General features: G+C 39.4%; 1 protein-coding gene across 3 annotated transcripts in view; it reads left to right on the top strand.

Moving 5' to 3' along the window:
* Positions 1–12768, top strand: part of LOC107999418 (discoidin domain-containing receptor 2) — a 135396-nt gene that overhangs the window by 105119 nt on the left and 17509 nt on the right. For all 3 annotated transcript variants that reach the window (XM_062077192.1, XM_062077190.1, XM_062077191.1), the window contains 2 exons: positions 1957–2188; positions 6009–6156. In XM_062077192.1, coding sequence (XP_061933176.1) covers positions 1957–2188; positions 6009–6156 — 380 coding nt within the window. The remainder of the gene's footprint in view (positions 1–1956; positions 2189–6008; positions 6157–12768) is intronic.

Below are 12768 nucleotides of genomic sequence, written 5' to 3'. Positions count from 1 at the left end.
AGAAGCCGCGTTTATAAACGTTTTAACAGTCGAAATGGATAAAGCCAGAATGAATCCTTGGCCGATTGTCTCTTAACAAAAAAAAAAAAAAAATACTCGGGATCCTCTGATCAGCCGGCAAGTTAACTTCGTTATTAGGTAGGGAAGCACGAGTTGGATACGATAGGTGGTAAAAGTTTCGCGAAGTTTCATTGGCTCGATTTAGAGCAAACGTGGCGAGCGTTGGGACGAGTTGAATCGTTCGAAACTGGGAGAAAGGGGAAGAGAGAGAGAGAGAGAGAGGGAGGGAGAGTGGAAAAGAACCAGAATCCCCGATTCGCTGTTTAAGTACACTTCCATGGAACCGAAGAAGTTCTTGAAACCGGCGAATGGCTCCGTGAATTGTTCTTCTTTGTTCGAACGATGCTGTAATGGCCGGAGGACTATAACCGCGCCTGGACAAGGGTGGAGGGGGTTAAACATTAACTTCGCCCCGATTCCAGTCACTATTATTAATTTAACAATTTTTGGATTTTGAGAAATGTGCACATTTGCTTCGAATGGTTACGGTTATCGTTTTGGAATTAGAATTCTCTTCTTGGATAGAAGTTTCTTCAGATATTCCATTTAACAATTTAAAATACGTAACGGGATTAAAGTTTAATCGTTTCCCAAAGATGGATTCCTAATCTGTTATAGCAACATTTCTTACCAATTGTCTATATCCGTCCGCATCGACAAACAACCATCGAAAACGTCATAATGGAAATTTAATTAATCGACTCCGTTGTGCAACTTTAGACCATCGACCACTTAAAACCATCGAGAACTCCTTCTCTCTTCCTCCACCCTCCTCTTCTCCCCTTCGTTATTTACCATTTCGTCTGTCCATTTCGCCGTAAGAGCGGAAATATAATATCAATTAATTATGTCCGTCCAACTCGAGTGAAAAATTACCGGGTGGCCGATAATTGTAATGCCCAATGGAAAGGTGAAAAGAGGGAGAGACAGAGAGAGAGGACGGCGTAACGATCCGTGAATTGAGCGCGTGGCGATTTTGACGTGGCTACATTTTCGCTACGATTATTATTGCGCAATTTCGGGACGCGTGCACGGGCGGATAGGTCGAACGAGGACAAATTTTCAACGAGAGAATGAAAATTGATTTTCACATACCTCCTCCTCCCCTCTTTTCGAACCAACGCGCGCCGATATGTGTGTCAAATTTCAATTCGTAATATCGACGCGCGATCGAAAATTTTAAATTTACCAATTCTTGTTTTCCTTTTTTTTTTTTTTTTTTTGGCTCTTCAACCTTTTATTCCCTCTCTCGACGGATGATATTTCACCGTCTGATCTGCGTTTGATACATTTTGAAAGGGAGACCCGGGCGATGTATAATGATTCCAAAAATTTTGTTTTCGCTACTCGATATAATTTTAAATGAATTTTCCGGAGAGACGACGTGATCTTTGAATTTGATTCTTCGACATGAATCGTCATTTTTATAGCACGTCCTTCCAATTAATCCTTTTCAATTTGAATAAAAGTGTCCGATAATTTGTTATCATTACAAAAATACGAAGACAACGGAACAAATATTTGCGCGTACGCTTGCAAAATGACGAATAAACAAATCGAATCGTAATTCCTGTGTTAATCGTGACGCATATCCGCCACAAAAAAACCAAATTCGAATAAAACCAAAACTCTCCTGATCGCGCTGTTCGGCTCGCAAAAAAAAAATCGAAAAAAATAAATAAATCTCGCCGAGAACGAAAGAAAAAATTGAATACGTGGCGGGAGACAGATATTAATATTCATACGACGAATCCTCTCTTGGAATGTGCGCGCGATATTGAGATTGGTTGCGGGTGTCCACCGACCTTGAAGCTCCCTCCTCCTCCTCCTCCCATTAAAATTCATCAAAACGAAAGGGCGAAGGGTAACGCTAACAAATTCTGAAACGAAACACAGGCTGCGCAAGGAGACGGCTGGCGGCGCGTGGTGCCCCAAGAGCCAAATAGAAAGAGGAATTCGTGAGTGGCTGCAAGTGGATCTTCCCGGCCCCCACGTGATCACCGGTGTGCAGAGCCAGGGCCGTTACGATCACGGCCGTGGGCAGGAATACGTGGAGGAGTACACCCTCGAGTATCGGCGTCCAGGGTTCGCCGAGTGGCGGCGATACAAGCGGTGGGATAACAAGGAGGTACGTGGAGGTTACAGTGGAGTAGAAGTATCATCTTCTCAGCTCAGATCTTCTATTAATCGTCGAGAAAGCGATCGAGTTAGAAATTTAGTTTTAGCTGTTTCAAGTGATTGTTAAAGATCGTTCGAATAATATTTAACATTGACCGAAGTGTAATTTTTAGTAATTTTATCTGGAGAAGAGGATAAGTTGAATTAGAATCTCTTTAGAGCGAAACTAGCATTGTTTCGTAAATGTGTCTAAAATTTCATCGAAAGTTTGGAATCGATAACACGTGGAATTCGTAGAATCTAAGAGTTGGAGAAAAAGATTGGATTAGAAATTTCTGAGAAGACTTCTTTGCTAAAATTGTTATTAATATTTCGAATCGATGTGAAAAAGACGTAAGAAGATTACAAAATTCTTAAAATCTGAGAATTGAACAACGTCAGATTACAATTCATTTATGATTAAAAGCATTTTTGAATAATATACACGTGTTTTTATTCATTAACATTTGTTTGTTTCACGATACAAGAAGAGATTTATAAATTCAACGATAGATCTAATTTCAGAGATTTACTTATAAGAGAACCCATGTTGCGATTTGTTAACGAATTACATCTTTTTCGAAACGAGGAGTAACGATAATAGCGGGATTCCTTGTTGGTGGATTGACTACACACTTACACTTTTGGTGGAAAAAGTATCTGGATAATTCGAGTTGTTCTATAATTCGAAGGAGGGGGTTGACGTAATTCGGTACAAATTGTCATTAAGGAGGGATAGAGGCTTGGAAAGCCTTGGGCATTGATTTCCTCGTGAAAATTCCATCGTCAAACAATCGGTCGTTAGAGGAGTGGGTCGAGCAAAAGGGGCGAGCCCGTGATTTATTCTTTGATGGAGGAGGAAGAAAGTTTCCCGGTTGAACGAGGAACGCTTCGATTCCTCCTTATTGTGATTCCACCGGTGTCGACGATTCGAGGGCGATTCGAGTCACGGGATACGCGAGAGCCTTTAACTGATAGAAAAGATTGAACCGGTGGGAAAGAGGAAAGTGAGACGCTACCCAAGAAGATAAGTACACGTGTACGCTTCATCTCTTTTAACTAAGAATTTTGGAAAAGGATAAAACGTTATAAGAATCGTTCATAAAAATCACAAAATTCAACGTAATTTCGTAATACAATATATATATATGTCAACTTTATCCAAACGAGGATTTAAATTTATTAAAGGTAAGAAAGGATTTTTATGTAACATCTCTCTATTCTTCACTGGGGAAAGGAATGAATTACGAGAATATTTTTTTTCTTTTTATACGTTATCCTTTCGTTGCTCTTATTTTTACCATTACCTGATACATCGAGTAATTATTACCTATTATTTTATCACTGAGTTATATCAATTGTCCAACTCGAATTCGAAAGAAGGAAAAAATAATAGACTTTCCACGTTTAAATCCAGGAATAAATCCGAAACAGCCGCTTCATTTGGTTGATCGTCGAATAATTAAGAGCCGTTCCACGGGAATCGTCCAATTAAGCAATCTCGGTCGCGATAGGCGGCCGTGTCTGTAACGAACGATAATTTATCGGCCGCTAGCGTGTGAAGCGGTTCGTTTCGCGATCCTACCCGGACGGACACTTCTACCAGGGAAATAGAAATTGGTGTGCACGAGGCGAGTCACGTTATTCCGGACGAATTGTAATTATTCTTCTTTGTCTAGGCTTTAGAGATAGGGGTAGAAAGAAAGGGGATAAGGGAAAATTGTAGTATTATTATCATTTATTACTTCTTCAATCTGTTCTAATTCTTTTGTACGGCGCGAGTTTTAAATAAAACAAGTAAATATTGTCCTTGATGTTTCGTTTCCGAAAAGTTGAGTATCGTTTTAAGTAATCGGTTGTATAAAATTTTGAAATTTATTTGGAAAATTGGAGAGAATAATTTTCGAATCTTGTATACTTTATCTCGCGACAACGTGACATTACGTTCACAAAAGGAGGCAAATGAGTCTTTTGAGTTTAAAAAAAACACAAGGAGAAAGTAGAAATTTTTGTCGTCAAAACTCGGTCGGGAAATAGGAGGAAACCATTGAGGAAACCATCGCTTTTTGATTCATCCCGATATCTCGATCGGTCGCCGAGATATACGCATTCAAAGTTTCCGCAGAATTTGAATAGATCGCAGATCCACTGGCCTATATTTTTTCTTGGAATACTACGTTCTTTCAGCTGTGTTTTTTTCCAAGAATCGCTTGTTGCTTCGGTTTGATATAGATCGGTGAGAGACGAGTGAGAGAGATCCGACAAAGACGAAGATGTTAAACGATTAAAAATTACCCTCTTCTTTGCACGATGGTATCTCCGGAACCGAAAGTCGTATCGAGATGAACCAAAAAGCATTTTAAAGAGGAAAATTCGACGCTTCTAATGGTCGTTCGTCCGTTGACCGGAAATGGTTATTTTCAGAGTTATAGCTATTCAAAGTTTTTCTAATTTTAATAGGATTCGATTAGGTTTTAAGCGGATGATCGAAAAGTATCTTTTCTTTACATGACGATATCTCCGGAAGTCGAATAAAGATGAATCGAAAAGCGTCTCAAAGAGAAAAATAGGACGCTTTCGGTGGTCGTTCGTTGATCGAAAGTGGCTATCCTCGAAGCATTAAAATGTTTGTCCGATTTTAGAATTTTAATTGATCCTAAAGCGACAAATACGTTCATTTCTGGAAAAATATTACTTGTAACGATTTTATAGATGATTTGCAGCGTGTATTTTAAAAATTAGAATTGTTTGATCGCGACGCGATGCATTTGTTCACGTTGAAATATTGACAATTTTACGAATGTCATTATTCAATGAATTTAAATACATTAATTAATTCCGACATCGTCAGTCATTAACGAAACACGCAGCATTCAACATGTTCAATGACATTACACGTCACCAATTTTCTCGACTCAAAAATATCCGAAACGCATACTTATTTTTTGGCATAAAATTTACATTTACAGCGGGGCCGTGAAATCCGTGAAATGTCAAATTTGCATAAAATCAATGTTTCAAAACGTTGGAGCAGCAATACGAAGATACGTCCGACCACGTTTCGTAAACGTAACGTTTCAATTTCTTTTCTTCACGCCGAAAAATATCTCTCTGCGTTTAAACGGATTGACACTCAACCAACGAATTAGAATTGTATTATTTTTCCAAATATCCAAATTCTCAATATTCTCAAAAAAATAATCGTACAAATAACTAAATGAACACCGGTAACGCAGAAACCGCAGATGTTTAGGTTTATTCAAATGATAATTTACGCGATCCCTCGATAGGTAGGTGCATTAACCGTAACATTACCTTCGAACAGATGCAATCATGATCTATGTTTAAACGACGTACACCGCTGAGATTCCCCGGGTAAGTTGATTAATATTGACGTCGATTTGACCGTTCGTGGTATATACACACCCTGCGATATACTCTGCATCACCATTAGGTTTCCGCTCGCGAATCAACCGCGCGGCCGCGTTCAACGCCCTCTACGTCTCCTCGTCTCCATTATTACCAGATACAAAATTGTTTGTCGTGAACGCCGGTTAATCCGAATTAATCCTGTTGCTCTGGCATTAATCATAAATGTTGTGTAATCGTGTAATTAGATGTACGTGTTATTTACCTTGGAAATTTAAGCATTGAATGGTTTATTTCTCTATCGAAAGAAATCGGGCGTGAGCATCGTCAGTGAGGATCGTTTGATTCACAGGCCAATTAATTGACACATCGGTTAAACGAGGGAAAAATGGAATTGGAGTCACGGTGGCGACTGTTTCCAGGTGCTGGCTGGGAATACCGATACGTCGACGGTGGTGTCGCATCGATTGGTGCCGGCGATCTTCGCTAGCCAGATTCGAATCTTGCCGCACTCCGAGCACAGGCGCACCGTTTGCCTTCGGATCGAGCTGAGGGGATGCAAGGACACGGGTGAGTGATCTATTGAGAACCTGGACTCGCAAAGAATTACAGTTTTGGATCGTTGAACGTAACGAATTTTTATTCAGATTTTGGAAATTTTCCATCGTCTCGAGTACCAAAAATTCGGAATATTCAAATATTCCGTGGGTTCTAGTATTCGAAATTTTGATTTTCGCCTCGTCCCTCCAAGTATTTAAACTACATTCAGATACTCCCTTTCCCTCGAACATTAAAATTTTAAATGTTTCGCGTGTAAATATATTTGAAACATTTTTGAAATTTACATATACCCAGCGAAATCAAGTTTCCAATATTCAAATGGGAAAGATTCTCGACTTGAAATATACGAATGACAAAGGCTGAAAAAGCTACAAATCGTTCAAGACTCCCCTCTAAATCGCGGGATATCATAAATATCAAAGATTCAGATTTCGACCTAATTCCAGCCGCGAGATTGCGAGGAGGGATCTCCTAGGAAGAAGAATCGTGAAGCCGGTGTAAATTTGCAATTCTACTGGAAACGTAGAGACGCGACTGTCCGAACAGCCGGCGATTAATTTCCAAATTGCAATTTCATTCAATTTGGCGAGCCGTCGCAGAGATGGCAGCGAATGGAATCCGTCGTTGGACTCCAACTGCGGATCCCGGAGTTCTATTAACGCTCGTAACTGCGTTATACGAGCAAGCTCATCGAGCTGTTCCACCCCCTATATATATATATATATATATATTTCTTTCCCTACATTTGTTTTCGATTCCGCTTAAACGAGTCTAATAATAGAGAAAACGACCGAGTTCTCCCAACTGTGGAAGAACACGTGGAAGACCGTGTACGGGACTGTGTTTCATTTTCACGTTTCAAATGAGACGGAGCAAAACAGGATATTGAAATTAGAAACTGGAAGAAGAAACTTTTCCAAGTCGAAAGATTTGTTCGGTGCGAAATAGACGAGAATATCTCGAGAGCAGGAAATTGAAGTTATGAAATAAAATTTGTTTACAGAAATTGTAAACAAGATATTATCATTCTCCTTAGATGGAATATCGAGCATAAAATCATGATAATAATTTTAAACGTCGTCTCTCGTTATTCGTATTGGAACACGCTCGATCGTTCAGATTCGTTTCTACGTTCAAACGATTTTTTCATAAATCTGAAAGTCACAGTAACGTCCTCATATCCGAATATCTCTGTAATCATCTGATAAACGTGAACGCCGCCATTGTGATTTCTCGGCCACGCCAACAGGCGGCAATTCGAGGAACTTTCCAACTTTCGAGTTCATCCGGTCTACCGCGATTTCCACGATGTTCTATGAACGAAACGATGTCGTCTAATCTTTGCCACGGAAGAAAGGGAGACAGAATTCCAGGATGGAAGTGCGTTTCGTTCGATTTCGCGGCATAAACGGGGATGGAAACCGACCTTAAAATGAGGCGAGCGTTTATTTCCTTGTACATACGTGATATATGTATGTATATGTGTGTGTATATACGTCCGTGTACGAGAAAACTAAAAATACATCATCTTTCCGACAGTAGTTTCAGAAGAATTTCTCTTTACCTCCCTCAGAGATGAAAAATGAATCCGTAATTTGACCCGTGCGATAAAGTGATTGATACGTTCTCCTGGACGAACGTGTAAAACGCGTAACGTGGTATGTGGATTAGGATTAAACGAAATATCCGTTTCATTAGGAATTGACAAAAAAGAACGTTCGATATTCGCGTTCCTTCGAGTGAACTGAATTTTCCAGGGGAGGATTAATTCTATTTCACGTTGAATTTTTATTCATTCATTAAAATCGTTAAAGAGGAAGGGATTTTTGAAGGGGTTAAGAAAGTGTACGTTTCAAAAACAAAGTAAATATCTGTTTCATCTTTTCGAAGTTACGATGAAAATATACGTTTCTTTTTTTTTTTTTTTTAATTCTTGTCTCTTCGAATTTTCAAATTCAATTTTCCGTGCTAAAAGCTACTAATCAATAACTCAATCGAATCGACGCTTCTTTTTTTTTTTAAATCTCCGCAGAGACGCGATATAAATACGCAAAAACGTTGTGCAACGAGCGCGGCAAATTCGAAATTAATATTTCATATCGAGCATCGTGCACGAGAACAGGGGATGGAATTATCGCGTGTAACGGACGGAACGTGAAAGAACGTAGAATAGTGAACTAGTTTTCGAACCGTTTTTTCTTTTTTTTCAAATAGAAACGAATCTCTCACTTTCTCTTCAACGATTCGAATCAATTGACCCATATTTTTTGTAAACCCGACATTAATATTTATGGCCGACATATTTATCGGGATTAAATATACTGTTCCAGAAGGGTGGTGCATTTAAAATAAAGCCTCGAGTCGAATGGGGAGAGGAGGGAGGAAAAGGAAGGATGGAGAGGAGGGGGGGGAAAGGGAATATGAATACTAATTAAAGCTACTATTAGAATACAAGAAGTACCGGTGAAAAAAAAAAAAGAAAGGAAAAAAAAGAAAAAGTAAAAAGAGAAAATTAAAATATCGAAAAAAAGAGGTGAAATCCTGTGACCTTACACAGCCATTACACAGCCGAGCACGAAATTAACCGGTGCACCTCTTCCTCTTGGCGATTCACCGATGATATTCTTTACCCTTTCGGCTCGAACATTTTTTTCCTCTTTATTTTTATACGTATAAAAAAAAAAAAAAAGAAGAGGAAGAAATACTCGTGGAACCGGGTCAGTATTATTTTCAAAACTTCAATATATACTTTTATACTCACATTATCAATCGAAACGAGAAATAATAATCGCTTATAAAGTCTCGTTTTGCATATTTCACGTTTCATTTCGCATAATTCGCCTCGTCGCGGAAAGCTGTAACCGCGTAAAAAGGGATCCACCCTTCCACGCATGCATGCCACGTGACACTCGCGCACATAAAATGAAATTTCTAACCGTGTTTTCTAATTTACCGAAGTAAAAAGTCAAACGAAGTGGAGTTTCATAACGTTTCGCTCTTTCATATTTCCCTTCGTTCCCTTTTTATCTTCCTTTCTTTCTCTCTTTTTTTCCCTCGTGTGTATCGTTGTACGACACACGACACGCGTGTGCATGTGTGTTTGTTTTTAATCATAATTTAATTTAATTCAAACCGCCCCCGGCTGTTAACAGAAAGAAACTTTTACGCGCCCGAAACGTGTGATTGTTAATTGTTCTCGTTATTATAATATCTCGGGGAAACTCGCCGGTTTCGTTCCACGGCCGGGAAAGATGTTTAATGAACGAGAAAAGGGGTAAGATTCCGAGCTTCTTTTTGCAACGGATTTCACACGACGACGTGAACTTCGATCACGATAAGTTAAAGAATAACAATCGCGTGCCTTCCCATATTTTTTGCTTCCACGTCGCAAAAAATCCTTAAGGTGCTTGTGCTTTCAGACACGTGCCCCGTTTTTGCTATTTCGACCTCGCGCTGTGTATTACTGTGAAAACTCTTTCGAGATATGAAATGGAATATTTTACTCGGAGATTCCAGTGTTTAATGTCTTGACAGGGATGTATTTAGGAAAGAATGATTATTTTTTTTTTTATTTGGATTTGATCTGAAATAGTTAAAAAGATTAAAAGTTCGTATCTTTTTCTTATCAATTACGTTTAAATTAAACGAAAACGAGAAGAATAAGATCCTTACATCCATTGCGGATGTAATATTTACTTATATTATTCAATCTCTGATGAAACGTTTAATATGCTGCGATGCTTGAAAATTACACTTCGTGATTTTACATCAGAGTTATCTTTTTCAAGAAAAAAAGAAACGAATTCTCGAGTTCGACTACGAAAGGAGAAATATTTTATCTGACAGCGCTTCGTTTGATTAATAAAGTTGCAGAGAGGAAGGGGGGAGATATCGAAGAGTTTAGGTCTAGTTAGATTCGGTTCAGATTCCCGAGAGTGTCGGGAATCTCAGAAGTAGTCTGGGAGGACATCGGATGTCGATGGTTTCAGGGGGGTTCCAAGAGTTTTAGGGGATATCGGAGAACACGTCGAACCGTAAACTCTAGAGGTTTCGTCTAGTTTTCGGTTTAGATCGTTAAGGTATCGAGGTATCCAAAAGATTCCACGTCTTCTCCACCATTCCCCGGCAATATTAAAAATTTAAATGCGAAATTGTCGAGGAAAATCCGCAGGAAATTGGGGAAAGCGAGCTTCCGAACATTCTAAAAGATCCTCAAAATAAACTCTCGTATCTTCTTTTTTCCCATTCGTCCCATCAATTTCACAAAACGTCGTAAAACTGATGATTCGCGAAAGAACACGTTCCTTTTCCGATCTATACACGTCGTAAACAGATACACGACGTACAGTGGAACTAGTTAGCCGGGATGCTGAGAGGGAAATGAAAATCAGGAAAGGGAAAAAAGAGAAAGAAAAAGGAGAAATACGCGCAATAAAAGACAGATATAACGGATTTTGCCGAAGGAAACGTGACTTGGCACGGCAACACCGCGGTATATCAATATCGGTGTAATGGCCGGTCATTTGCATAAATGATTTTTCTGGGTCGCTAATGTCGAAGAGGTTAGGATGGAGGGGGCGAGGGGAAGGGGTAAAGAAAAGAGGAACGAAAACGGTGGAAGGGGGATGTGCGATGAGAACGGGCGACACGAGAGGTTTCACGCTATATGAAGCGTTCGGAGCGTGCGAGATCGGGCCTTGGTGGGCGGGAATGGCGGATTTATGATGGCCGTGCACGACATCTGGTTAAAAAACAACGTTGCGCCACCCGACGACGGCCTAAGACGACGGCGAACACGAAAGATCGCTCTCGAAATCGAGTCGAACAACGAGTTTTGCACACCTCTCTTATTAATATTCTTCAACCCGTCCCTCCCTCCCCTCCCTCCCTATATTTTCCCAGTTTTTCCCTCTAATGCTTAAAATACTTCCAAGATCTTAATGGCGGCGCTGGAGGCTAGTGTTTTGGCAGGATATAAAATGCGATTTTTCTTTTTTTTACGTACGCGTGTTCCATAACGATATTCCAGGGCCCCGTTTTGTCTATATTTCTAAATTAATAATGGTAGTTTGGTAGATGAAATTGAGCGATAGTTGGCCCTCGTACGTGAGATTTTGGACGGTTCGACGGAATAGGTTTTTTGATATTTTCCATAATTGGTATCCCTTGTAGGGAGGAAGTCGGTCTGACTTGTAATTAAGCAAACGATCCCATTAATGATCGTTACCACTGCTTGAAATGTGTTCAAATTCCAGGGTTACACTGTTTCTTACATATTGGTTATTAGGCTACGTAATATCAATGTCGCTTTATCCTCGCCCTTCTCCTTTCACACACTTTCTCTATCCTTCCTCTGCTGAAAAGTTTAAAATAAATTAAGAAAACCTGTTCGAATGGAAAGTCTCGCGAGATAAAAGAGCATCGTCAGAGCAATATCTTATCCGGAGGGATGGAGGAGTCAACAACGAAATCGCGAGACAATAGAGCTTGTAAAGTTTCTCTTTCGTATACATTCTCGTTCTTCGACCCAACAAGATAAATAAATTTTCATAAGTTTCCTCAATACCGACAGCCATTGACCAAGCAAAACTATTCGAACGAGATATGGATAGAAGACGCGTATAATCAATGTCTCGTTATTCGTGACTACAGTGAAAAGTGGCTTTTGAAAATGACCCCATCTTGAAGTTGAAGATGGTGGGGAGGATTGATTTCGAAACTTGTTACGAGTGCACTCTTCGCCTTTGAGGGCAACTTTCGTGGAAATTGCTCTAACGACACTCGATGAAACTTTGTAATAATTTGTGCGGCGGCCGGGACGAGGATTGCCAACGCAGATTAGATTAGCGGATTGCCGGATTACAGGGCGAAGTCGCGGTAACGGCGGCGTGTACACGGTTTCGTGTTAACACGGGATATGTACTTTTAATGCACACGCAAGTTGGCAGCGCGAATCGAGATCCTTAATGGATTTTTAAGAAGCGATGGATTGGTAAGAAATTCTATTCGAGCCTATTCATTTCCATTCGAATTTTAATTATAGGAATTGAATTCTTAGAAACGAATTCTCTCGAAGTGAAATTTTGGAAAAATTTTGAGAATTTGGCAAGAGTTAATAAAGTTGTCGATTGACATCTAGAAATGTGTTAGAATATTTTTAATGTTTTAAAAAAGAATTGAATATAGAAAATTGAACGTAATTAAAGATACATCAATAGTCAATAAGAATCTAAAATTTATTTATTCACCAGTATTGTTCTGCTATATTTCTTATGTAGCTAATATTCTTTGCGTAGAATGACCCATTATTCTTTGCTTGGACTTGACAATCAGGCCTTTACAAACCACTGCCTTTTTATCTCATTGTTCTACTCCCTTTTCTCCTCCACGTCTTTCTACTCCAACTACCCTTCTTTCCTCTACATCTTCCTCGTTCTGTCCTTCTCATTTTTTTTCAGTTTTTTGGAACTGCTATTTTCTAATTGTTCCAGAGACAATCCCTCAGTCTCGTTTAATCGAGTACACAATAGCATTGTACTCGATTATCATTACTATCGTGTAATTGTACAAAAAAAAAGAAATGTACAACGCATTGCCATCCACTAGAACAAATTTCCTATT

Source organism: Apis cerana, linkage group LG7 (assembly GCF_029169275.1).
Source record: "Apis cerana isolate GH-2021 linkage group LG7, AcerK_1.0, whole genome shotgun sequence".
In the NCBI taxonomy this organism is placed as follows: Eukaryota; Metazoa; Arthropoda; class Insecta; order Hymenoptera; family Apidae; genus Apis; species Apis cerana.
Note: the sequence above shows the minus strand (reverse complement) of the source record. Positions and strands in the feature narration are given on the sequence as shown.